The sequence below is a fragment of the Pezoporus wallicus genome, unplaced genomic scaffold (genome assembly GCF_028554395.1).
Source record: "Pezoporus wallicus isolate ANWC-B61680 ecotype Strahan unplaced genomic scaffold, APGP_CSIRO_Pwel_v1 contig_3365, whole genome shotgun sequence".
Taxonomy (NCBI): Eukaryota; Metazoa; Chordata; class Aves; order Psittaciformes; family Psittacidae; genus Pezoporus; species Pezoporus wallicus.
The window spans coordinates 2,057,425-2,085,372 of NW_026640883.1; the positions used below are offsets into that span (position 1 = coordinate 2,057,425).

Genomic DNA, 27,948 nt, shown 5'->3' on the forward strand with positions numbered 1-27,948 from the left:
AAAACAACTTATTGAGTTCTGGTGGAAGGACATGCAGTCCCTTGAGGCAAGCAAATGCACTATCAGGTCTATACTGAGGGAGTCAGTTGTGCATAATACCTGTTTTGACAAACATTTATTCATGATAGAATAATATTCATTTTTCCTGAGCTGTCAGCTGGTTACAGGATCAATGTAAAAAATGCATTTTGTAGGCTAGTACATATACATTTTCTAACAGCCCCCACCCCCAAATCTCTTCAGCTCAGTAAATACTGATGAAATGAAGAATTGGAGTCTTGCAAATAAGTATGTAGTTTATAGCACCAATAAAATATAGAGTCCAGAATAAAATACTGATGCAACAGTTCTGAAGTTGTGGGGGTTTTTAAATGCTGGGTTTGGTAAGCAAAGAGGCTATAAAGTCCAAAGCTGCTAAATTCTATACTTTACACAGGCCCTATGGCAAGGATGCAGGGAGAACACAGAGAGTAAGAAAAATACTTCCTTTTTACTGCATTTTGAATAAAAGGAGAACACTGACCGAAGTTCCTTAAAGCCATACAACCCAGAAGCTCATATCCCTATTTCAGTCTTACATCCACAGAAGCTTTGATCTACACATCTGAAAGCAGGGAAAATGCTTTAGTCCTCAGCAGAGGGATGGGACACGCGGAGTAAGACATCAAATTAGGCTGGGATGTATTTATTCATAGGTTGTAAATCACTTGCACACCAGTACAGTATCTTTTTCCTCCTAATTATGTGCCTTCAATCCACATGATGAAAATCTTCAGCCATTTCAAATTCATCAACCAGTTTCTTAGGAAATGGAATAAGGTAGATGGATTGAATGATTACATGTCAGACTTTCAATCCTTCAACAAATAATGATAAATGCAGTGTATAGAACAACCAAAGTCCACAAGTTTTAAGTATGTTGTGAGTAATAAGAGCTACAAATACCATAGCAGGGCCTGATAAGCAACCCTTAACTACACAAGAATGCATCAAACCCAGGCATTGAAGGAGTCATACTGTTCGGCAGATCTGAATCTGAGTCAGAGACTGCTAAGATCTCTCTCAATAGGGAAGTTATAGGTGTCCTTGTCTAGAACACACTTTTACCTTGACTTTCAAGGTGAACTGGTCATTTACAAAAAGGTATCTTTATAGCAGGTTTGCCAAAAGCATAGTGATCTGTCTTTGTTCAACCTGGTCACTGAAAAGGCTTGGAAAGAGTAATGTGTCTACAGTGTGCTGCCCACTCCGCAGTGGTTATCTTGGAGGCAATATAGGTCCTTGCTCTGTAATGAGAAAGCTGGCACAGACTGAAATTGGGATCCAGCTTTGTTCCACACTGGGATTTATTTTTAAGATCTTGACAAAAAGTACAAGGTCTGTCTTTCTCAAATACTGTTATGTATGGATTTTTATAAATACTCATTATTTATGTCTTTCACTGTGCCCTTCATCTGAATCATGTGTTGAAATTAATTATAGCATTTATGGACTTCTATATTGATATGCCAGCACTTCAGTAATCTTGATCGAGTTTCACATCTACATCTCACACCCTGGTCATACAAATGTTCCCAGAGAGGCAGAACAACAGACCAGACCCACAGGAAACACAACATAGAAGCAACACTTCTCTTCAGAAACTATTCAGAAAGAACAGATACAAGGGTTAAAGCAAGCCAGTCTCTGCACATTCTTTTTTGCCTTGACTCTGAATTGATTATGAACAGACATATATAAAAGCTGACAATTGTTTCTAACTATGCAGTAGTTAGAAACACATCGTTTACCAATAATTATAAAGAGAGTAAATATTTGAGCAATATTATAGAAGTCAAAGGTCATAGCTAGCAGCTCATTATCAACAGTTTTTCAATCTGTTTTATGATCCCTCCATGTTCTTTAATCTAGAATGTCTTTTAGTTTGCAGCTTGCTTCTTATGTGGGCTAAAAGCAGTATTCAGTACCATTTGTGGTTACTTTCTTTACGCTCTCAGTGCCTCACCCCTCTCCAAGTCTCTTGCTTTTCATTAGAAATTATGCTTCTGCAAGCAAATCTCTAGCCAGACACACCTTTGCCATACAAAACCACAAGTGATATGCTAATTCCAACCAAAAATGTTTGTTGAAGGATAGAGAAGATTTCTGACCCAGAAGAGACCAGAAAAGATCACTGCAAGTCTGTGGCTCTTTGATATTTCTGTCTGCTTCAAATGAATGCAGAGGTATAATGAAGTCTGTGGAATATCCACCCATGCTTATTGGTGTAGTAGTAGTAAAAAGAGTCCTAACAACAATAACTCCTACAGAAATCATGCAGCTATTTCATGCATGACAGTCTTACAGTTAGTTCATACACAGGTAGAACCTCTATGTCCCAAGTTGCTGCACCTATCCCAATGCATCCAAGTGATCTGTAACTCACTGCTACAACCAAAACAAGCATGTTAAGGTGACAGTTGTAGGGGCTGCTCTCCAATATGCCAGAGCTGACTGGGCAGGTTTTATTGTCAGCAGGACATGAGTCTTCATTTGAATACAGACTTCTTTCACACACTTCTCCTGATGATGACATGGAAAAGATGATCCTAAGTTGGCTGGGGTTACGCTGCTTTGCACAATGAGGCTTCTCCCGGAATAGCTTGCTAGAGTATGACAATTTCAGTTGCAATGAGGAAAACAACAGAGACTTAATCAAGGAATATTCAGAGAAAGAGAATGAGCAGTAGCTGGCTTTAGTGGCTCAGAGTTACTCCTTTACCCCATGCTCTCCCCAGTAATGGCCATGAATGATTCTATCAGATAAAGTTGCCTGCAAGAGGATCTCATTTTACAAACCAGCTTTTCTCCAGTGCCAAGAAGGCATTCAAAATCAAAAGTAAAAGGAAAAAGGGTGGCATAATGGCAAGCACACTGTGCTTCAGCTGCTTAGCTGGTAGGGCAGAACCCTGGGAAAAAAAGAAGCTTCTTTTCAGGGCTTGAACACTGATTTCAGAGTAGCAGGTTACTTTTTAAATAGTTCTGAGTAAGACATTTGCAAGTGAACACTCATAACTCGGATCCAAGCTATTTAAGTTGCCTCTGCTCCCAATTTCTGGCAGTTTTTCTCACTTGGCTCTGAACCTTCTGACTGTGCCCATCTCTATATTCATGTCTCTGCTTGAAAAAATCCTGTTTCTTATTCAAAGCACAAAAGTATTCCCTTTCCCAAAAGCCAGGTCTGTTGTGTGTCACTTCTCTGCAAGCTGACTGGCTGGAAACTCAGTTGATAGGCAAACTTTTCATTTCACAGCAACTTAGGTTCTCATTAATTTACTTCCATCAGAAGTTCAGCTTGTGAAACCTGTGATAACACAGACCTCTTTTATTAAAATCAAGGCACCCTGGGCTCACCCTCACTCCATATGTTATGACTGCAGGTGTTCCTGCTGGCATGGAATATATCTGTGTATATTTATTGTTATCACAGGGTTGCCAGATGCGTGTTATGATGGCTGCCTTCCTTACCCAATGCCTGCAAAGGGACTGCTCTTTGGACGCTACTTTAGTAATACCCATGATTAAAGCTGTCAACTGAAGGCCTTCTACACACAACACCTAAAGATGTTTTTAGTTTCCAGCATAAATTAAAGATTTCAGAGTAAAATATTTAACACACACTCCCCCAAGTATTAAAAATCTGTACTAAGAAAAACACTCTGTCAGGTGTAATGGCAAGATAAAAATAATGGCTAAAATCCAGTATGGGCAGTGATCTGAAGTGAAGAACCCTCCCTAACAAGTGTGTGTATTTTCTGGAGTTCAGTACACCGAGTTCACTGAATCCAGTGTTTTGGAAAGATGAGGTATCAACAGGGAGCCCAATAAGAACACCAATCCACTGCTCCACCTTCTGACAAAACAGCATTTGCCTAAGCTTATAAAGAACAACTCTCTGGGAGTCTTTATACATTTATTTTGATGTACATGTGTAATTTTAAGCACATAAAATAACACAACTGTAGAAAATAAGGCTGAAAAGGCCTTCAGTTAGGTATCTTGTCCCTCTCTGTCCCAAGACGCAGCTCCACCTTAACTATTCTTGATAGATTTTTCTTTAGAAGATTTTTATAAATTTCCATGAGGTTTCAGAGCCTCCCAAGGTGATCTGGTTCGTATGTCATCATACTTGCTGTTAGGAAATGGCTTGAAGTTCCAAACCAAGTATCTCCTGCTTCAGCTAAGGATCACCTCCTCTCTTCCATTCTCAGTGTAACAGATCTCCTTTCTTGCTGCTGCGCTTTATGTATCTGAATGCTGTTACATTTGCCATTAGGGTTTTCAATAGCAGACTAAGCTTTTCCTGTTCCTGCAGCTTTCCTCAGACACTGAGTTTCCTAGACCTCTGATGACTGAGAACTAGTGCTAGCCCTCATGGGGACTACCCACATACTTAAAGCTACAGGCATATTTAAGTACTGTGCTGAACTGCAGACTTCATTCCTAGTGCTGCCCAAGGCTGTCAAACACACGCTGGTCTAGTTTAATTGAATGACACTTCAGTTAATTACTGTTTTGATAATAGCCATCTGGAAGTTTGCAAATGTCTTTAACTTGTAACTGCAGGTAAGAACTACCATATTTTGCTGGTAAAGGACAATCAGTGCCAAATTGTTGGGAACCTCATCTACCTGATGAGAAGCCAGCGTTTAACTTACAGTTTCATAAGGTATTTCCTTAACAATAAAGCTATGAACAGTATTGGATACTGGTATTTTTATATGCATAGAAGCAAATTCTTTTGCCAATAAACAGCCATGTCCAACACTTAATGCTTGATGAGGCATTGGTAAGCACATATATCCTTATCCTCATCAATAAAGAGGTTCAACAACTTCCATTTGAGTACACAAAATGCAGCAGACAGAACAGCATCTGTGGTAGCTAATGCACACCAAGCAGATGCAATCAAGCAAAACATAAAGAAATCAACAAGCCAATACATGCACATAAAATATTATAATGAGAGCTTAGGCAGACAGAGTCCAAGAGGGAAGAAGACGGAATTGCCAGTCACGAGTGGTCAGCTCACAGGAGGGAGGGCAGTGAACTGTGCTTAGATTGGTGTTAAAGGGACTATTAGAATTACGTGTTCCTACTTCTGTTCTGTTTACTGTAGTTATTTGCAGTGCTGTGAATTTGGCCCATGTGTTTTGCCTGTTTCAAAAATAAGTGCAGTAATAGAGTTTATCATGGTGACTTCAGGGTGTGTGGTTGGCTCCTTCACATTCTGGATTGTAAATCATTGCAACAATGGTTGTAAATCATTGCAATCTTTTCTGTGAGGATGGCTGCACACAGGTTTGCTTAGAAAAGGAAAAGAAATATTTCTGTGTAAGATACATATGTGAGCCACATCCTTACTATTTTTTTCTCAGTGGTATTGCTCCTATGCTTCTGGTGACACACCTAAGTCTTAAAAGAGTACATCACAAACTTCACAGCTCTGGTTTGCTTCTGAGACTTGGCAATACACATGGCAATGTATCTTTGGTGAACTCAGGTTAATTATAAAAGGAAAATGTATGAGTTCTTTAGCTTCTTGAGGTCCTCCCAACTTCTCCACTGCCTGGTGGCCTCTCCAGAGAGATGTAATTCAGGTTGGCTGTCTAGTGTCAAAATTAGACAGCAGGCTTGATCATTAAAAATCCATACTGCATCTGACTGGCAGAACTGAGGCACACTGTCTGTAGCACTGAGCAGAAAGGGCAGCATTTTCATTTGCAGTTTTCCCAGCAGTGCTGTGCAGTCACTGTGATGTTGCATGCCAGCATCAACTTTCAGCATCTCATCAGTGTTGGCTTGAGACACATTTGTACTTCTCACCTGCAAGATGTACCTGTGGTGTACTTGAGAAACTGAGACTGGTGAAGAGAGCTATTTATTTATTCTAAATGGAACCTGAAACTCCTTGAGAAGGCAACAGCTAAACAGCAAGACTTTCCAGTCACAGGTATGGTACAAAAGCTCTGTCTGGAGAAGGGATCCTCCTCTTCGACATTTCCAACCTCTGCCTATTCTCTCTGTGTGTTAAACACATCTTTAGAAAATCAGCAGTTACAGCTAGGCACACCTACTGGGAATGCAAAGTAGTAGTAGCTCCTGCATTATAGTAATACTTGTAAGAAAGTGTGCCACTTTAGGTTTGAGAGAAAGCTAGGAGAAGGAAGTGTTAGAGCGGGGTAGTTTAACAGCTTCTACACTTGACTTTTTTAAAGAGAGAATCCTGCTTTACAGAAAAAAAAATTTCTGACCCAGAATTCCTCACTGACATGGAAAAGAAAGATGTTACCAAACAAAATGAACTGCAGGGAGTAGATGATAATATTCTTGATTACTCTTTGTACCCACATATCACATATGATTAAGTAGGGTGCACACATATGTGCATTGTTGATCCTAGAAAAATTAATCCCACACAGGAATTCCTATCCAGGCATGGATGTGCATTTTTCAGGTTAGTCATACCCAGATTCACAGGCTCAAGAAGAGACAGGGTATATTCTAGCTAAAGTTCCAGGGTGATCTATCTACTGATCTAACTCCTGTGGAGTCTTTCAAGAGAAAACTTGTCAATGCATTCCCATGTGTTGAGTTACCACCAACCATTTAACCATGATGAAATAGCTTATTCTGGCATATGCTACCCATAAAATGCTTGTAATTAACTCAAGGGAAAAATGCACTAAACTGTAAAGCATCAAAAACTTAACAGCTCTTTCAGCTGTATATGGGATGTACTGGGATAATTCCAGTACTAGGAGATTTCCAGTTACAGGAGTGCTACTTGAAGTGGTATTGCATGGCTCTCATCAAAGAGGTTGGTGACAAAGAAAGCTCTTTCAGTGACTATTGATATGCGTGATGGGGGTCACTGGTGCCATCATGCAGGCTCAAAGCTACAAGAGCTACTGATGGGAAACGTTCCCAGTTAAGGTGGGAAGCATTTGCTCACCTGGGTCACTAAAGAATTTTCTTCTTTCACTTAGTATCAGTTCAGCATTCCTGGACTCCATTTAAGACAAATGTTCTTCATCCAAAATATGGTTTCCTTATTTTGTTGAGAGGGAGACTGGTGCTTCACACACACATTAAACACAGTGTGAAACACGCTAATGCAGTCAGCTGCAATTTCAGTATCTCAGCACCATATGAAATTGTGCCATTAGCTCACTCCATATACCACACTTCTACTGACTTCCATCAGGATAGTGTAGCTCTGCTTCCCTTCAGTTCAGAAGGAACTTTCTCAATGACTTCAAATGTCACAAGGGCTAAGCTGCAGCAAGTCAATAAAACAGTAAAGATAATAAGAGTAATCACTTTAACCCATTGAGGCTGTAAGAAAATACTACACACTAACCAGTAAAGCTCTTCCACTACACCTATGTAGAGAAAGGGACTGAAACTAGTTTTCAGTGTGAATACAAATAAAAAATTTGCACTGAACCAGTACAGTTCACAAACATTTAAATAACCATTTAGAAATGAGCCACAACTGGCATAAACAGTGTATTTTACCCAAGAAATGAGAAGTCAAAAAGCTTCACTGGACATTTTACTTGCTAAAGGAAATGGAGCAGCAGACATCCTTGTTTTCTGCCCTATAGGTGAGTATTTTTAGAGGAGGGTTGATAAACAAGTATCTACTGAGTTCCCATTGCCTGTGAGTACCTTAAGTCTTGACCTGTCATGAATTTGCTTCAACCTTTCTATTAAAATGTGGGAGTTTCACATCTGTTCACAATTCTTGGTGAATTGCCTTACTTGCAATCCTGAGACAGCTGTCATAGAATCATAGAATGGTATGGGTTGGAAAGGACCTTAAAATCATCTAGTTCCAAGACCCCTGCTATGGGCAGGGACACCTCACACTAGACCATGTTGCCCAAGGCTGTCCTTAGACATGTGATTTTGTTTGCATAAACAATACAGACATACCCCCCAGATCACAACAATTATGAACACTTAAAACATTATGTAACTTACTGAATGTATGACCAGGACATCAGGAGAGAGCTTTAAGCCAGCTCTCACATGAGTGTATTAGCCTGTGAGCCTGGTTTGCAACAGAAGCATGGTCAGTGCTGACAGCATTGCCACACTGGCATCTTAGCCCTCAAGATGTGACTTCATTGCCAACAGTACCCAGAGATGGAAAACTCCCATGAACACATCTGTATTTCATACTTATGAAAAGACCTCCTAGTTTTTACTTCATAAGGCTTTCTCTAGCCTTAGGTAAATGACCTAATTTCTTTCTTAATGAGAGTAGGTGTATCTTTGAATCCCACCTGCTGATGCTGCAGCTTGGTAGGGAAGGAGGTTTGCTGGGTAGAATGGCTATTCTACCATCTAACCAATGATGCTACTGAAGTGTTGATGGACACTACTCGCTCATGACTATACTCAGAGCAACAGTAAAACCTCCAGAGTCCAAGAAGAATGTAAAGTGTGGATCTCCATCTGCGCTTACCTGGATAACTTGTGTGGTACCCCAGTTTAATCTAATAAGTCCACCCAAGGCCTCCAGACTATGGGTAATTGCCCCCAAATTAGCTCATCTGTGCTTGCAAATGAACCACATCCACTTCTTCAGCTTCACCAATTCCAGCAGCAGGAGTAAATGCCAGCAACCTAAAAGGTACAGCACAGCATGATAACTTCTTTATTAAGTATGTGAGAAAACAGTGACTCCAAGCTCCACTACAGTCCAAATACCTTTAACATAAAAATATGCTCAGACCATCACAGATGACAAAAGCCACACCAGGGACTAGTTTAGGTGAGGGCATAGACTGAAAAGGCTTGAATTTTCTTAAGGTAATGATCAATCAGTTCTCCAGCAAAGACAAGAACACTGAAGGTCTGTTTATTGTTTCCTTTGTCTGCTACAGCCTCGTAAAGCCTTCAAACTGTAGGTTTTGGCATGCCTGTGTCAACAAAAATTCCACAAGAAGACACAAAGTAAGAAACAGTCCTTGTGCCCTTCCCTTTTATTAGTCCTGTGCCTCACCCACTTGGCTATTCACACATGCAGCAGGGAGACCAAGGAAGCCCATCTCAGCTTCCTCTTGCATTATCTTTTGTAATGGCAAATTGCAGTGCCCCTTAGCTACAGTAAATTATGTCAGTTTTTCTTTCCAAGACAGGCACATTTAAAATTGAAGTAAAAAATATGGGATAGTCTAAGCCAGGCCCAAATGTAAAGTAGAAAAAGCAACAAAACTTTATTTTTGCTTTAGCTTCATGCTGATGTCCTTCTAGGGACTTTACTCTAATTACTGGACATTTTGCACTATTATGAGAGCAGAATGTATCTCCCAAGGACAGGTTTTGTTGCAGAAAACTGGTTTTACTCCTGGAATCTGGTCTATAAAGCCCTTCCCTTGATATATTTACATGGCTATAGGCAAGTCAGAACAATTTTCTGAGGAGCGAATTACAGCCAGCAGAAACACAGCCCCAGGCCCATGCTGAAGTGGGTAGGATTTGAAAATTTCTGCAGCAGTTAGTTGTTAGGCACATAAAAACACCCCACCCTCCTGCCTGAGGCTAGAGAGAATACGCAGACAGTGCAGAGTGTACTTCATGCGTCAGGATACATCATTTGGCTTTCAACAAGATCAACAGATTTCAGAGAAATGAGAGAAGGTAACACAGTTCCTTCTCTTCTTAGGTGTGTGCCTTAAGACAGTATGTTAACTAACATCTCAGTTACTCACAGGCAATGTTCAGAGAGAAAAGTCCCGGCTGTGGTGCCCAGCAAGCTGTTATATGGAAGTTCTCTGATGCTCCTGGCACTCTGGAAGAACTTAGAAAGGTCAGACTGGAGTCTCTGAACACAAAGCCAGTATCCTTTACTATTACTTTCCATTTTGGCTTTGTTACTGCAGATGATGTCTATAGGGGAATATAAGATGTTCTTGTCCTGTCAGTGCTGATGTGTGAGCCCTAGTGCTTGTCTGGTAATATAAAATTAATGAAACAGACAATACATAGAGAATGTCTTTCAATTGTGCAGATAAACTTGTATCAACTGAATAAAAAATATCCAATCACTGCAATGTCATCACAGAAACACCAAAGAACATAAAACAAGGAAGCACATTTTCCGTCTAGTTCCTTGGGAGAAAAAAGTTTCTCTGAAGGGCGGCAGTATGTTCAGCAGATAGAGCTCAGTAATTTTATTACCCTGTGCACAATTTCCTGTGTATTTTTTTCTTATGTTTTGTTTACCCCAAACTATTCTGATCACAAAAGAGTTTAAAAAAATAAATAAATCAAACAATAGCATCATAGTGCTTAATAAAGACTGTTTTGCAGGGAACCTTCTACCTGCCTGTACACACTAGTAAGCTTAACTGAACAGTATGAGAAACACTCTCCATGTGCCATAAGCACGCCAGGATCAGTAACACACAGATAAGCTCTTTTCCCCAAGGGAAACAGATGTGCACTGTTTGAGAGGAAGGTGTTTGTCTGTCTCCTGTCTGACATCACCAAGTTGCAGATAACATAATACCCATCAGTACTGGGTTTCTGCAATAAAAGTTCTGGGTAGTCACTGGAGAGTCACTGATGACGCTCTAGTTCCCAGCTCCATCAGGGCCCTTCTTCCAGGTCTTGGACAAGTCATGTTTTTGCAGTAGTACATGGAAACACCAAGTAAACCCATAGGCGAATGTGGTAAAAACAGCTAAACATTTCATACCAACCTGAAACAGGATCTCCTCCTAGAGTGATTAGCCATCAGTGAATACTGATGATAGCATTTCCTTTTCTCTACAGTATGTGTAGTACATAAAACTCATAAACCCAGTGCGTGGACCTGTCTTTCTGTATTCACAATCTCAAGTAAACTGTAATCCTTACTTGGGGTGGGGCACATGGGTGTTGCTCAAGTAAAGTAGCAATGATAATGCACAGGATCATTTTTTCATGTGTTATGTTCCTGTAAAACCATACTGGAATCTCTGCTGGCAAATGGTCTAAAATCTCAAACTTTCTGTTGTTCTTGTGCAACTCAATTGTTAAACATGTCTGCACAACAGAGCATGAGTAATTTAAAGCAGGGACCATCCTTCAGACAGAATGGATTATGTTGCAAACTTGGAGACATGCCATCTGAAAGCTCCAGAGTATCTGAGGTCCAACCCATTGATACCTTTGCAGCAGCAAGTCTGTAGCACTTTTACTGTTGTGCTCAGGAGTCCATTTTTGACATTAAAAAACGAACAAAAAACCAAAATCAAACCCAAACAAAAACCTCACCAAAACCAAACTTATGACATTAAGTCAGCTGCAGGTATTAAAAATAAAGGCAGGTTTGCTGGTTTAAAAAATGCCTCCAAACTGCCTAAACAGTTGAGATATTGAGTGAGGTTTTTCACTAGATGATTATAAAAGATCACACAACTTAGTCACATAATCTAATTTGCCTCATTTGCCACTGGGAATAGTCTAAATCACTTTCACCCAGTCAACTCCTATACAAGGAGAAATCTAAAGGCCCCAAGTTCTCAGATTTCCCAAAGTGACTTGTTCTAGATGGGCTTTGAATGCTTTGATACTTTTTATTGTATGAGAGAAAAAAAGGTTGCTATCATCCCTGTGAAATTCTATTTGAAGTGAGTGAATCTGTGTATACTTGCGTTGAAAAGCACAGTAACGGCTAACATATGATCACATCTACCCTCAGTGCTTACTCGCCTCTCAGTGCAAGAGTGTATCTTGCTCAGTACAGATGGAGTTACATGAGGTGAAGAGACAAATGAACATCCTCATCCATGGCTGTGAGGAAGAATAAGGCAGGAAATCAATGCATTTGTGCTGCAGAAATTAAGGGCACAATCTAGCAAAAGCACATGGGTGCATATACTCCACATGCAACACTCGGCACAGCTGTGCAAGGCCTCAATGCACAGCATGGAACAGTTCGCCTGTGGGCAGCGCTGAAGGAAGCACAGATCCATCATCCCTGTGGGCTGGGAGGTATTGCTGTTACACTTCTGCAGCTCACTTGCTCAGTCCTGACAGTTACAATTTGAAAAACACTTTGTGCAAATCAGTTTTGAGAAATGTCAAGTCCATGTGGAGAAACCAGGTCTGCAGCTTGGAAGGAAAGTTTGCTGATAAAGATATGAAAATCACATTTGCTTCAGCAGTGTCTTTGAGAGCCAGGGCACTCTAATCCTTCTCTGAAGTGCATGACTGCAACTACAGTGGGGGCTGCTCCTGGTCACTATCACAATACACTTGCCTGGCTGTCCAGTCAAGTTTCTTCACTTCCTTCTCCTTCCCTCACAACCACGACAGTGCCATTCAGATCACATTGGTGCGTTCCCCAGGTACAGGCTCATCCTCATCCCCCTTCTGTGAGCAGACAGTGCCTGAGGTAGAAGCGATGGATGGCCTGGGAAGTTGAACTTTCTTTGTGCCAAAAGGCTGGGCCTGCCCTGCCCTCATAGTGGGGGACGCTCCATGCCCAAGCTGACTCCCAGGCACAGGGACACTTACAGCAAGATGGCACAAGGCCTTCAGCAAGCTCCTAGAGACACAGCGCAGCCTGCCATGACGGCTGCAACGTGTGTACGAGGTGCACCGGGGCCCCAGAAGCCCTGCTCTGTCGTCACCTCTGCCGCAGCAACGCCCACCCCCACGTTTCCCGCCCGACCCCCTGCGCCCGCCCGCGCAGCACCGTTACCACGCCCACCGTCTTCCCCTGAGCGCAGGCGCAACGCGCTATGGCGGGGGTGCGCATGTGCACTGCCCTGGCCCCGCCCCTTTCCCGGAAGCGGGAGATTGAAGCGCCGCGGCGGGTGAGGGCTTGTCCCGCCCGGCTGCTCTCCGCTCCTTTCAGCGCGGTGCTGCCGGCGTGGGAGAGGGAGGAAGCGGGTCTCTCGGGGCTGTCCCTTCGGCTCTTATCCTGCATCTTGGCTCAGCTGGTTCTTGGCGGCTCAGTTCGGGCCTCCCGTTGCTCCACGGCGTGTGGCTGGGGCTGCGGTTGTGTTGCTGTGCTCGGTTTCTGGGGTGCCTCTTGACCTTCCATGGTGCCTCACCTCAGAAAGAGCTCCTCGGGTTTGTGGCTGTGCTTATGGGCTGCCTTATGGCAGCCGCCTTTCTGCTTCCCTGCAGGGTGGAGAGCTGGCTGGAAAAAAGTTGTTGAGTGGTAACAGAGCCTTTGGTTGGTGAGAGGAGGGTTTAGAAAGAGCGAGTGTTGTTACATAGTGTAGCTATAAACAGGAAAACTAAGACGTGTAGCATCAGGGACTTAACCCAAAGCAAAAAATCGAATTAGTACTGAAGTGCAAAATTGTCCTTTTCCACCTTCTAGCCCGAGTTTTCCTTACTTACTGGACAAAAATATTTTTCTGTGTGATAAATAACATCGCAGCTTGAAAATGTAGAGGATACTTGGGCTGAGATACTGGGGAAGGGTTTTAAGAGTGCAGGAGATCTGTATGATCTGGTATAGTGGAGGCGTGTCTGCCTGTGGCAGGGGGGGTTGGAACAAAATGATCTTTAAGGTTCTTCCCTACCAAACCTTTCTGTGATTCTAAGAATGTGCTTTGGAACAGAGTTCAAGTAACAGTATTAGTAAAGCACTGGAAAAAATATTCATTGTAGTCATGGTTATTTGAAGACAAATAATCGCATTGGAAGAGTCACAGGACAGCAGGACAGGATTCTGTTGAAGCTCTTAGGTTTCAAATGATTTTGCTGCTGGGGAAGACTGATTACATATTTATGACCTGCTGTATATACAGAGGCATGAGGTAGCTTCTTCTAGGCTCTTGCTTACAGTAAGAAATAAAAGCCTGCATTGTATTTAAGCCTGCATTGTATTTAATGGGTGCTGTGGGCTTCCTGTTTAATTGGTAGGTTGCTAAAATACCCAGTTAACTGGATTTTGTTTACTAAAGTTTGGGAGGTTTTAAATCAAATACCGTATGTTGAGTTGTGAACAACTGGAGGAATGTTGACTTGTAAGATAATTGAGGGCCCGTGCCCTTTGGTATAGAATGAGGAAGATCAGGTCATTTTTAAAAGGCTTCTGTTTTGAAACTTCTAATTGCAATGTGCAGCTAAAGGGAGGTGTAGCTGACAATTTTCCAGCTGCATTTTGGTCATTCTCAGGTCGTTCACAAGTGCTAAAGTAAGATAAACACTGCCAAAGTAATTTGAAGTTGGTATATGCTGGGAGACAGGACTTGTCATTTTAATTGAGATTCTTTTCTGAGCAGACTGGGGATGCAACTTTCGATTTAAAATTCTACTTGTGTAATTTCCTTTTTAAGCAGCATCCCCAGAAGGCTCAAATGAGAGAGTGGATTATTTTTGGACTTTCAGACCCAATTATTTTCTTTTCTAGAAAAGATTGTTTGTACATCAGGACAATACAAATCTTGTGGTTCCAACGATCCTTCTGTCACTACTTGGGATACAGTTAAAATTAAAGGACTGGTTCTTCACACCTGGTTTAGTAATTATTATTCCTTTGAGTTAGACAAGCATTAAAGGTCAGCCAGGTTAAGACAATACAGTTTGTTTGGAGTGAGCTTTTTTGATGAGTTCAGTGTTGCAGCATCTGATCCATGCAATGTCTGATTTATACAGACTGTAATGGGTTTGTTGCATAAGTTGTCTTGCTCCTTTTTAGCACTTGAAAGTATATCAGGTAGGAAAAAAAGATATTGTGGAGAGTAACTGTAAGACTTTATATTTTTCATTTTTTAAAGAAAAAATCCAGAGTTTTAGGACTGAGGGGAAAATAATCTACAAAATTCATAGTACGGTGCTTTATACCAGTGAGTAGTGTTGGTCATCCTCTTGAAGCCACTCGCAAAGCAAGATGTCTTTTTTGAACTTGCCAATTAGAAAATAAGCTTTAGTATTTCTTATTAGGGCTTTTTCCTCGTTTCTGCAGCCACATGGCTCATTATAATCTGGTGAAAATAGCACCATACATAATTTATTCTGTCTTTTAACAGAAATTGCTATCCGTTGTGAGATGGAAGAACCAGTGCTTGATAAACTGCCATCTTTGTGCCATACTCCAAAGGATTCTGGGACAGCAGCTCCACAGGCGACTAGTTCAGGGAAACGGGTATGAAAACTTACTTGGTTTCCCAATAACGTGACTCTTTGTAGTAACAAAAATATTTGTGAAATCATTAAGTAGTCAGAAGTCACTGAGATACTGTTTGCTGGAAGGCTAAAGATAGGCAGCTTATACACATAGCTACAAGGTTGTGCAGGTAAGGAATGTGCTCAGTGTACTTTGTTCTGAATATGCAGATGTTTGCTGTGAAGACAAAGGGATGGAGCTGTATAACCCAAATGCCATACTAATAAATGTAAATAGTATTTAGGGCTTGTGGTGGGGTTTGTTATGTTTGTTTTTTCTTTAATCTGCCATCTTCAGTTTTCCCAAATCCTGATTTTCTAGGTTGCTGTGTATGCAGGCTGACCTTCTGCTTACACTTGAACAAAATACACTGCTTTCAATTCATATAGCTCCATACTGCTGAGCTCTGCTTTGGTGTTCATCCTAGCATGTGTTATGGTGATGTCGTCACACTCAGCACCCGGACCTATACAGGATAGGGCTAGTTTGCAAGTGTTCCTTAACTAATCCTTCTCCCCCATATTGTAGTATATTTTCACAAGTGAAAATACTAGGCACATGTTATGAAAATTAACTCTCACTTTGAAGAAAAAAATCACTCTTTAGATTCTTATCAGTGAAGGATCTCAAAGTATGAATAAGTCAAAATCAGATAGTTTCTAATACTATCAAGCAGAATACAGATGTTTTATATGGGTGCTTATGTGTGTCGTGCGATGGAACAGCAAAAAACCCTAACCCTCATCTCCATTAAACTAGAGGAGGGAATTGAACTTGATGGAATAATATTAGCCATGTTGAAATATGCCATACACTTTCTGCATAAAGACTAGATGAGTAGGTTTGCCTCAGCAGAATACAGGCTTCCACAAAATGTGGAAGTAAATCTTTCCATATCTTGCAGCTGTATGTGCAAATATGTACGAAAGGAGGATGTTCAAATTTGTGAAAATTATGGAGAAAATTAGGAATTCCGGCTTTACAACCATCTTTGCATATATGCTATAGTCTATGTAGATAGTAACCAGGATAAACAGTTCTTTGAAATCCGATCAAAAATTAGGTATTCTGATCCATCTCTTCCTTTGGGTTTAATATTTTCTAGCCAATGAGTGCAGCTCTGAGGGAGCGATTGAGGAAAACAAGACGTTCATTTAATGCTAATATTGCAGTAGCAAAGCGGCTCAAAATAAACACTGAAGAAAAAGACTGTCCTGATGCTGACAAAGGGTGTCTGCCAAAGACGAGTATGGATTGTTCCACATTACAAGATGGTTCGGAAAACCTGGAAGGAAATGGCACTGGACATATATGTGTCAAAAGTCCCTTACAGGAGAGTGGTCTCTGTGGATATGCAGAGAATTCTTATGTGCTACAAACTGATCTTAGTCAGCAGCAGTCCCTGGAAGAAAAAGTAAGGCTGCTGAAACAAGTGCAAGAGAAAGAAGAACTACTTCGGAGGCTCAAACTGGTTAAGATGTATCGATCTAAGGTGAGGCAAACCTCTGAAAAAGCACTGTTAGGTCATTCTTTGAAGTGGAATTGATAGTGTAATCATCACTTATTAATTTAAGCCACAATACTCGCTCTTATGTGGTGTTTGTGTAGTGTCTGTTTAAGGTGTTTTACAAAAATAGATCTGCAGGGTATCAAAAAAACTCCACATTTCAGCAAATGATAACTTTTTTTTTTGTTTCTTTTGTCCCAATTTCAGAACAACCTGTCTGAACTGCAGGCTCTGATAGTGAAATGGAGAAGTAGTACCCAGCTGATGCTGTATGAACTCCAGTCCGCCTTTTCTGCAGATGGCAAGAAAGTGAGTCTCACTCAACTGATAGATACTTTTGGATTAGAAGACCAATTACTGCATTACAGCAGGACAGAAGAAGATTTTGTAGATTCATAATCTACAGGTGTAAAAAGCTTTGAATTACACACATGCAAAAGCAGAAAAGACTGAATTCTGATCATGTAAGAAGTGTTGATCAGACAGTGGACTTTATGCTTTGAGGTTATGAGGTTATGATACTTGTAAAGCTGTGTACTTAAATACAGTAGGCACTGTAAAAGGCATTACCTAAGAGAAAACACTGAACTTGTGCTGTTCTGGCTTAGCAACTTGATTAGTGAATCATTATTTAATAAAAATCAAATGAAATCAAGCCATACTTTAACAGGTAGAAGGCAGCCCATTCTTTGATTAGTCTTTGCAAGGTTACCTGTATTGATATAGTACCTCACTTTGTCACTTCTGTTGATGTTCTGATGGGAAAGAGTTCATAGATATGTCCCCATTTTACACATCTTCCTGCTGCCCTTCAGTTACTGACAGCATTTTGCAAGTTAACTAATTTTCATGTTGTTAATATTCTGAAGCCACAATGAGATGTTCTCAATAGCTTTAATTGTTCCTGAAGGAAATGTGCCATAATGCAGTCACTTTCAGGTACTGGTCCAGCCAGTTGTCTTCAGGGAAGCTGAAGTATTCTCCCACAGCCTGAGATAATGGAAGGGAAGGCAAGAAAATTGTAACCAACCCCTGTCTCTTCTACTATTTCATGTGAGAGCCAGGTATTTTCTCTCTTCAAACAAACAAGAAAAACAAGGGCTTGTCTAAAGGGAGTGATTCCAATACAGCATCATAAAACTGAATGAAACTTCAGCATCTCATTTACCCTCCAATAAATGTCTGTTTTAAATGCTGGGTTTTTATCTTAGCTTGAAATTGCTTATTTTCTCATGATGACGTGTGTGTGTAGTGTGGTGACTTCTGCCTGCTTTTATTTCTTTCAGATCTCTGCTTGTCAAATGTAATATGAGTCGTAACTACTCTGCAGGTCTCCCTGCTATGAATATTGTTTTATATACAATCCCATTCCTTACTGGCTGTACCATAACTGGTTTGTTTACAGGTGCTATTTCCTGTTTCCCATGGGAAGAAAATCAAAGATCATACAAACCTTTTTAACATTGATAGGGCTTATTAGACTTAAATCTGTACCCACAACTTGCTCTTAACAATATTGATTGTTGCTGTCCACAGAGAATTAATGAAGAGAGCCTTTATTACTAATCACATTTTGAGTATTAAGACACTATTTCTTCTGCCTCTTGAGGTTAGTAAAAAAAAGATGATGGTGCCTGGTAAAGGGGGTGGCTCTCTTTATGAGTTCCTTGGCAAATTTGCAGTTCTGCTGCTTCTAGGCAAGTTTCAGCAGGAAAACATCTTGTGAAAAGAATGAAGATGTAATTGGAATCCTTACAGACCCCAGTTAGAGATGGTAAAGCAGAAAAGGAGGTGGTGTACAACTGTAAGGAGGTGGCATGCAAGTTCCCAGCAGTAGTTTTCCTTGCAAGGGTAGAATTTTTTTAAACTAAGATACTTTAGAATCACAGAATAGTTTGGGTTGGGTTGGAAAGGACCTTATGATTATCCACTTCCAACCCCTTGCCATGCGCAGGGATGCCTCACCCTAGACCATGTCACCCAAGGTTCTGTCCAACCTGGCCTTGAACATCGCCAGGGATGGAGCATTCACAACTTCCCTGGGCAGCCCATTCCACTGCCTCACCACCCTCACAGTGAAGAACTTCTTCCTTATATCTAACCTGAACTAGCCCTGTTTAAGCTTAAACCCATTTCCTCTTGTCCTGTTGCTGCAGTCCCTGATGAGGAGTCCCTCTCCAGCATCCTTGTAGGCTCCCTTCAGCTACAGGAAGGCTGCTATGAGGTCTTCATGCAGCCTTCTCTTCTCCAAGCTGAACAGCCCCAACTTTCTCAGCCTGTCTTCATATGGGAGGGGCTCCACCTCCCTTACCATCCTTCTCTGGACTTGCTCCAACATCTCCATGTCCTTTTTACATTGAGGACACCAGAACTGCACACAATACTCCAAGTGGGGTCTCAGAAGAGCAGAGTAAAGAGACAGGATCGCCTCCTTTGACCTGCTGGTCATGCTCCTTTTAATGCAGCCCAGGATGTGGTTGGCTTTCTGGGCTGTGAGTGCATACTGAAGCTGGCTTATGGTCAGTTTCTTATTGACCAACACCTCCAAGTCGTCTGCAGGGTTGCTCTGAATCACTTCTCTGCCCTACCTATAGCTGTTCCTGGATTGCCCTGACCCAGGCATAGGACCTGCTGTTAATGATCTTGCAATGGAATGGGTTAAAAATTTATGTGAATTTATGAAGGAAGAAGAATTGACACATCATGGAAGAGGGAAATAAAGATATGCAGGTAGATCAGTACCCAGCAGTAGTTAATGATTTCAAGGGTTCATTATTTTTCTTAGCTCTCTTGGAGAGTTCTGGCAGGAGAATAGACTGCATATCAGTGTGAAGGAATTGGGAGATAGCAGCAACTGTTTCAGGAGGCCAGATGTTTCCAGCCTGTTTTTCCTGTGATTCTGCCAGTGGTAGTAGCCACTGCTAATGCTGGCTGTGGGTAATTATGCTATCATAAGCCACAGCAGCTTTCAGGACTGGGCCAGGTAGCACGCATGGTCATGACAAAGCATACCTTCACCTCGCAACCTACACGTCTGCCATTGTAGGTGAAAATAGTTTTAAAGAAGCAAAATGAAATCACAACCAGAGACATAAATTTTAGCAGATGAAAATTCATGCAGTACTTCACTTTCAGAATGTTCTATAATTGCATATTGCAGACTAAGGCTATACAAATACACCTGTTCTTCTATTGGTCTACAATATCTTGTACCCTGTTTTCTGCAATGAGCTATAGGGTTTATATAATCAAAACAGCAGAAATAAATCTCATGAACTGAAATAGGCATAAAACATACAAAACAAACATCTTTCAAACAAGTTATTTTTAAAGAAATCACAGAAGAATTATGTTTGTAGAAAGGCAAGTTCTGGGAGAAAAAGATGTCAAAGCTTCTTTTCTTAGCCATGACCATGGTATTGTATATCTACCTGGACTCTGAGTTTTAAAGAATCGGGAATAGTCTTGATCGCAGTCTTTCAACTTGTGCCTGAAGAATTTCACACTCTTCTTTCTCTTCCTTAATCTGCTCCCGTAGGTGTTTCTGCTTCAAAATCTCTCGGTAGCGCTGCCTTGCAACCTTATCAACAATATGTTGTGTGTCTGCATAAAACAAAATAATAAGCGTCAGCCTGTACTTGTAGGGGATGCACAGTCTATATGTCTATTAAACACGTCCTGGGGTTCTTCCAAGTTCTGTGTAAAATAGGTAAGCACTTTAAAGAAGGCTCACAGTTGGGCTTAAGAGCCTATATAGTACTAAATAAAGCAAAAAGAAATTCCAAAAAGCACTGGGAATGCTTCCTTTAGTTTCTAGCAAGTATTTTGAATATCTGTTTTCCATTAGTGGGAAGAACTCTACAGTTTTTCTAATACCCTTCTCAGCTTCACATTACTACCTCTGATCCCTTCAATGGTGAAAGAAAGTGGGTTGAACAGTTCTGAGAAAGAATGAAAACCCTTTGCCTGATGAGGATATTAATGACTGTAATATTCTGACTTGAATAGTTTCAGCAATTTGGGTAGTCAGCTTTGGGTACAAGAACAACAGTCTCTAGGTATGCTCTTAAATAAACAATGTTAAACTGTTGTGGGAGAAAGGGCACTGCTAGTTTTGCACACAGTAATCAATCAATAGGTGCTCCTTGCCCCTTATCTGATGCTGATGGAGAACAGGACCGTGTAGCCTTGGAGGTATTTTCTGAATGTTCTTTGTGACTTAAGTGTGTTACTGTGACTCACCAGCTGCCTCAAAGATATGCCTCCTTTCTGAAGTAGAGACCAGCATTTCTTTGAGCTCCAGGCTGAGCTCATAGTTTTCTTGCTCTTTTAAACTGATGCGTTTCTCCAATTCTTTAACTTTTTTTTGGCGGTTCTTCACATTCTTCTTATGCAGCTGTCCATTTCCAAATGAATAAAGCAAATATAGGAGATTATACAAAAGCTGTTCTGACAAAGTTATGATAAAAACCTATAATCATAAGCACTGCATGGTAGCTCAATGAACTTGTGTATTTTGGTTTGACTAACAGCACATTCTAGTTTTACTTTGTATAGTGTCTTTCACGCACACTGTATTACAGTATGCTTTATGGTATTCTAATTTAAGTGGCTGACAAGGACCAAAGAAGTATGGGCCAGGGAGAGAGATCTAGTAACGATAAAACTTGAAAGGCAAAGAGAGTGAAGGAAGCAAATGGAATCAGTGAGTTGAGAAACTTTCAGCTTCTAGGAGCTGCTAAAGAAAGGGTGGTCATGCTGAAGTTGTTGGATGAGCTGTAGAGGGACAAAAGAAATGCTAAAGCTTGAAGAGGAAGAGGAGGCTCATGCCAGCTAAAGCAACCTAGAAAAAAATCCAGTGGAATCACTTGAAAACAAGGATAATGATAATTTGAATGCTGAAATAGATGAGGGAACCAGCAAATCAGAATGTTGTGTCTCATTTTGAATATAGGGGGGCAGTGATACTAGGAACAGGCTGGCACTCCTGAAGAGAAACGTTAAGCAGCAAAGACTGGAAGAATGCTTCATTAGAAATGGGAGAGTGTCTTTTATAGGTAATGCTGTGTAAGAAGTGATAAGCAGATCTGCATTCAGATGTTCAGGAAGGAAAGCATTTAGTTCTAGTAACAGGGTAAGTAGATTTCTCTCCATAGAGTTGATTTATGTAGCAATTCATGTACGATGACTGCTTCCAAAGACTTTAAACTGCTGCTGTAGACAGCTCAGTGCAATCTAAAGAAACTATTTAAAGGCAGATAAATACATGGAAGTAGGTAGGTAGGTAGGTAGGTAGGTAGGTAGGTAGGTAGATAGATAGATAGATAGATAGATAGATAGATAGATAGATAGATAGATAGATAGATAGATAGATCATCCATCTGTGTGTACTGTTATGGCTATGCTGCAACAGTCCTTGACGTAGTATGCCTATATCAGTTGCACTTAAGCCTTACAAATACCTCTTGCTAATGAAGGAGAGGAGTTGCACTTAAACTGAGATGTTTCTCAAATGTGGTGGTTCACTTAGGATTTACCTCATCCATCATGCCAAGAGTCTGCTCCATCACTGAAATGTGGTGGGCAACGTTGCTGTTGTAGTTCGGCACAGTTAGGAGCTGATGAATTAAAACCAGAAAGAAACCATCTTATTAAGCCAGTTTGTTTGTTCTCAACAATTTCCCACTTCTGTAAAGACAATTATTATGTGAAACTCAAACCCCCTAAAATTCTACACAGTGGAAAGGCTTACTAGTGATCATAAACAGACATTGTAAAGATACTCCTGGACGTTGCATGAATACTAAACTGTACACTTGTTAAAAAGAATGTTAACTATTATGCGTTAATGGAAACAAAGACCAAGAAAATTTGTTGTGAGGTTATCAAAAAGACCCCAAGCTATACTTTTGCTTATTAGGTAGTCTAAGCTAACACAGCTGGAAGGCAAAGTGCTGTACAGTCTGTTTTTAGGCCAGAGAAGAAAGTGATTATTTTCTGTCAAGTGGCTTCCTAGTAATTCTTACTTCTTTTACTGTTCTTGTATCTGCATAGTAATTCAGGTTTCAGACAATCTATTGAAGATTTTTCTTGGGGACAGTGCTACTGTAACACTTCTTTATCAAATGTCAAATGGTAGAATAGGCTGTATGACCTATAATGGGCAGTAGACAAGTTTCTGTAGATTTAGATTCATCCTTCCAGAGTATTGCCCCACCAAAGTGACTGGTAAAATTCTGTGGACTGCTCTAGTTAGAGGAGGAGAAACAGGAAAGACCCAGCAGGCTCCTTGCCTACAACACCAAACTTCTTTCATGCACTGCTTTGTTAATAGCCCTCATTCCAGGTGTTCTCAGGTCCACACACATTTATACAAGCCATCTGTCTTTCTGTTCCTGTTGTTGAGGTCTCTGTTGCCCTGTCTTTTCCACTAACCTCACATTTCTACTCACAAAATGATGTCAAGCCCCTTGGAGCATTCAGATTCTGATTAAACTGGTATCTGCCTCTGCTATGGGCAAATTTAAGTCTTTCTGAAGGGCAGTAGTTCTGTTCATCGGTTTAAATTAAGTTTGAGCTAAAGGCAACACTGGTGATGAATGTGCTACAAGAACTTTTCAGTGTGTTGTCACATCACCTTGTTGGAAAGCTGTTTTTTTGGTGTTAGTTATGGAAGTCCCTTGGGTGCAATTCAGAAGTGAACAAGCAGTTTGGAGAGTAGCAAAACAAATGAAGCCTGAGCAAAACATGTGTTTTGGATTTTCTTTTCATCTTTTGATGGAATTGCAATACCCTTACATGCTCTCCAACACTCTTCATTTTCTCTGTGCTTGCCTCTCCCCCACTGCAATATACTCATCCTACAACATCCCTTACTATAAGTCTTTATGCCCCCCACCTCATTGCCTTAGTTTCATCGGCTTTCTCTGCAGTCCTCTACATCCCGTACTGCAATACCCTCAGGTTTTCCCTACAACCTTTCTTCTTGCTCCTCTCTTCTCCCACTGGTATCCTTGTCTCTCTCCCACAACCTTTACCTATGTTTTCTGGCCTGCCAGCTGGGCTTGTTCAAAGCTATGTGGGTGCTGATTTGCTGGCCAACTGCTGCCTTTTGCCTGCCAGGTGTGGCAAAACAACTACCTCCCATTCTGCTGGTGGGTCAACAAATGGAAGTGAGCAGGGCTCAGTGAGGCTCCTGTAGGAATGCTCAATCTTTGTACCCTGAGCAGAAATTATGTTGTTTCTGTGAGATACCAGATGAGGGCACTTCAGACCTTTCACTTTAAGGGAAATTATAGTGCCTGATTTAAAAAATCTGTGCTTAGTGGTTGCAAACCCCAGATTCCTTACTTTCATTGCCAATTTTGAAATACTAAAACTTAGGGCTAATTTTGCCTTCATTTATGCCTGAACATCCTAAAGAACTTTATCACTGATCGATCTCAAGGGTAAAACTGAATTCTTGAACTATCAGGCATCAGGTTTCTCAGTAGAAGTAAGAGATGAGGCAGAAACGATGTTACAGGTATAGGCAGCAAAATATTCTGCAGTCAAAATATGAATTAGAGAAAGTAACTCACTAGCTGGCGATCTTTGGAAATAATTAGTGATACAATATCGCGAGCTTTCTGTTGCAGATCTTCTATCTGCATTCTCATTTTCCTGTGTTCCCATTCCAGCTGAAATATCCCTTTAGAGAAGTCTTTATATTCCACCATGCTAGCAATTTTTTTTTCTGCTTGAGCCTGAAAAAAATAGATTAATCTTTTAATTAACAGACTTTACAGATTATGGAATTATTATTTGCAACAAGATAGACAAGTTTCCAAAGTTATAATTTTAGGAAGGAAAAATGCTATATTGCACTCTTTTTCCAGACTTTGTTCCAGATGGTTATCTTTTGTGGAATTTTGTACCCTTTTATGCTCTGTGGCACAGCCTTGGATCATAAAGGGAGATGAAGGAAGTTAGAACTATGCTCTCCCTCCATCTTTCTATAAGAATGTGAAGTCATTTTAGCACTACAAAATATAAGCTTAGTCTGTATAAAGTATTTTGCAGTTGCTACTGAAGGCTTTGTGTAGTAGCAGTAAGAAGCTATTTTTGTACAGCCAGAACACCTAAAAAAAGAATGTTTAATGAGAGTATCCTAGAATTACAGAATCATAGAATCCCAGGTTGGAAAGGACCTCAAGAGTCATCTGGTCAAATTTTTCTGTGCAAACACAGTCTAGACAAGATGGCCCAGCACCCTCTCCAGCTGAATCTTAAAAGTATTCAATATTGGGAAATATTGAGGAGATTATTCCAAAGGCTGATTGTTCTCATTGTGAAAAATTTTCCTCTAGCATCCAACCAGAATCTCCCCAGGAGAACCTTGTGCCCATTTTCCCTCATCTTTTCCGTATGCCTCCTGTAAAAAAGGGAGTCTCTGTCTTCTTTGTAGACACCCTTTAAATACTAGACCATGCTGATGAGGTCTCCCCTGAGCTTTCTTTTCTCTAGGCTGAACAAACCCAGGTCTCTCAGCCTTTCCTCATTCAGGAGGCTTCCCAGTCCTTTGATCATCTTTGTGGCCCTTCTCTGGACCCTCTCCAGCCTGTCCACATCATTTTTGTATAGCAGGGACCAAAACTGAATGCAGTATTCCAGGGGTGGCTTGACAAGAGCTGAGCAGAGTGGTCTAATGACTTCTCTATCTCCACTGCTGATACCCTTGTTAATGTAACCCAGCATCCTGCTGGCTTTCTTCACTGCAGCAGCATACTGTTCACTCATCTTGAGCTTGTTGTCCACCAGGACCCCCAGGTTCTTTTCCACAGAGCTGCTCTCCAGCCAGGTAGATCACAGCCTGTGCTGCACTCTTGGATTGTGTTTTCTCAGGTGCAAGACATTACACTTGTCCTTGTTGAACTTCATAAGGTTCTTGGTAGCCCACTCTGCCACCCTGTCCAGGATGGCTCCCCCTTCCAAAGTGTCCACTTCTAGTTTAGTGTCATTGGCAAACTTGGCCAGGGCACACTTGATCCCATCTTTCAGATCCCTTATGAAGATATTAAACAGTGTTGGGTCCAATAGTGATTCCCAGGGATCCCCACAGGTCACCAGTTTGAAAAGTACGAAAAACTATTTTAAGTATGATCATCAATTTCACCTTAGATAGAAAAGTGTATTAATTTTTTAAATCTTAATGTAAGCTACTCTTCAGATGCTACTTAGCATGACTGTAAGTTTGGCTTGAGGGAATTTTTGGACTTGTGCCCAAGATATTAGCATTTTCTATTTACAATGTGTGTGTGAGTGATGGCATGTCTAAAGGCTGTTGCTGTTTCATTGATCTGAATTGTATTGATCAAACATCAAGAAAGCAGTCTGTATTGCAATCTTTACATCATAAAAGACATTACAGAATTCTTAATAGCTTCTAGATTACAATTCAGCCTACTGGTGTGTAGTAATGAATTGGAAGTAGATGTTTCTGGAGAAAAAGCAGAGCCCCTGAAGGACAATACATTTGTTTAAAAAGCTTAAATTTCCTTTGGATAATGTAAATTACCATGATATTGCGATTCAGTTCTTCAATAACGCTCTTACTAATGAGAATGGCATCACTGTATTCTGGGATCTCTGTGTTTTCCAATTCTACTTGTCCTTGTTTTAGCAAAAACTGGATAGTCAAATTCAACTGAAGTTTCATCTTCTCCTCTTGCAGCCTAAAATGGCAGAAAATAAAAACAATGCCTAGTGCTTTCAACAGGTATATATAAATCCTCCCATGATTCTCAAAATGTTTATATTTATTGCTGGTAAGTGGTATGTTCATCTAGGGGTTATTCTTTGACAGCCTGATTTCTATTTTCTCCCAAAGTGACTACAGAATTTGCATCTCATTTCTACATATGAAGTTTTCAATCACTGGATTCAGTTTAACATACTCTAGCAGATGTTGTGAGAGAAAGTGTTGTTACTGAAGAGAAATCTTAACAATTGAAAAGGAAATGGAGGAGACTTCCAGCCAGCACCCATTTTCTTGTATAATTTATCCTGGGGTTTGTTCCTGAATGAATCTGAAAATTATGTCATGGAAACACTGCAGATCTAAAGCAGGTCAGTGAAATTGGGTGTCATGTGGCACATTGCAATTGGGAGTGATCACTGTATCTTAGGCCCACATGAGTGAAACTTAACTGAGCTAGCTAGCATATATATGGCCTTGAAGGCTTTGGGGATTCACTTTCTGATGTAGTGTTTGGGCAGTCAGTTTGCACTGAAGACTATGGTGCCATCCTTACTGATGTTACCTAAGAAGGTAGATTAAGAGTGGTGTGACCTGCTCACATGTACTGTAATTACACCTCATTTCAGAAATATTATAGGTCTCAGATCATCCTAGATAAAAGAGTGTTAGAGGACATGGCTGTGTAATTCTGTAGCTTTTGGTTCTGGTTTGGTGGAGTATTAAATTGTAGCTGAACACAGGAAAAAAACAAAAATTACCAAGTGAGTTCCTGGAAAATGGCTTCTATTTCTGAATCAATTATGTCACTGTCATTTACTCTTCTCTGGAGAAAGGCCTGCATCTCTGCCAGAGTCTGGGACTTCCATTTCACCTAAGCAAGCAACACCATGAGATTCTGAACTTTTTTAGCTTGTATGTCAGGGCAAGCCTCTTCAAGAACAGAGAAGACAAGTTCTTAAGAAGACATATGTATGTATAAATATGCAGCCTGCTATTTTGAGAATCCCAGTAGAGCACATGAGGTACAGAGGTTACAATCCTTACACTCTGCTCAGAAAAGTATTTATTCATTTATGCATAGTTTATTCACATGAAGGGAAATAATATTTCTTTTTCTCTTAGTGAAATTTCATTATCTCTGTCTCTGGATATTTCAGATTTACACCTTTATGCTTTTAAATTAGAACTTTCCAGCTACACCCAGCTGAACTATTTTAAATTTGAACTTTTCCAGCTACACAGAATTGGGAATGCATTGGTGCAAATGTAGGTAAGCTAATGGGAGAGAATTACTCCAACAGATCATAGAAGTCAAATACCTTAACAGTATTTTGGTAGAGATGGAGAAAAGGAAAATGATCTTTTTTAAGAAAATGAAACCGTATCAGGATCACAATCATTTCTGATCAAGTCTGTCCACATTAATATGCTGATTTTTCCTCTGAAGGACAACTAAAACTTCTGTGTCCAGAAGAAACTTTCATACTCAAATGTAGCTTAGGTATCCTGCAGTGTTATTTCACTACCATTTGA

General features: G+C 40.6%; 2 protein-coding genes across 3 annotated transcripts in view; one reads left to right on the forward strand and one right to left on the reverse strand.

Moving 5' to 3' along the window:
• The first annotated feature begins 13,004 nt into the window (after positions 1 to 13,004).
• On the forward strand, positions 13,005 to 17,443 carry SFR1 (SWI5 dependent homologous recombination repair protein 1). Its single transcript, XM_057420980.1, has 4 exons — positions 13,005 to 13,119; positions 15,033 to 15,148; positions 16,275 to 16,661; positions 16,884 to 17,443. Exons 1-4 carry the CDS (start codon positions 13,089 to 13,091, stop codon positions 17,073 to 17,075), a joined length of 726 nt encoding a protein of 241 aa, XP_057276963.1. The 5' UTR covers positions 13,005 to 13,088; the 3' UTR covers positions 17,076 to 17,443.
• Positions 17,444 to 20,031: 2,588 nt separating this feature from the next.
• CFAP43 (cilia and flagella associated protein 43) overlaps positions 20,032 to 27,948 on the reverse strand; it is a 48,025-nt gene continuing 40,108 nt past the window's right edge. Inside the window, exons 34-39 of one of the 2 annotated variants that reach the window (XM_057421015.1) lie at positions 27,174 to 27,286; positions 26,233 to 26,389; positions 24,257 to 24,421; positions 22,214 to 22,294; positions 20,919 to 21,072; positions 20,032 to 20,279 (exon numbers count right to left, since the gene is read on the reverse strand). In XM_057421015.1, the coding sequence (XP_057276998.1) occupies positions 20,122 to 20,279; positions 20,919 to 21,072; positions 22,214 to 22,294; positions 24,257 to 24,421; positions 26,233 to 26,389; positions 27,174 to 27,286 (828 nt within the window). In that variant the 3' untranslated portion in view covers positions 20,032 to 20,121. Of the gene's footprint in view, positions 20,280 to 20,918; positions 21,073 to 22,213; positions 22,365 to 24,256; positions 24,422 to 26,232; positions 26,390 to 27,173; positions 27,287 to 27,948 lie in introns of those variants that run through there. The other variant, XM_057421016.1, reaches the window with a different exon arrangement.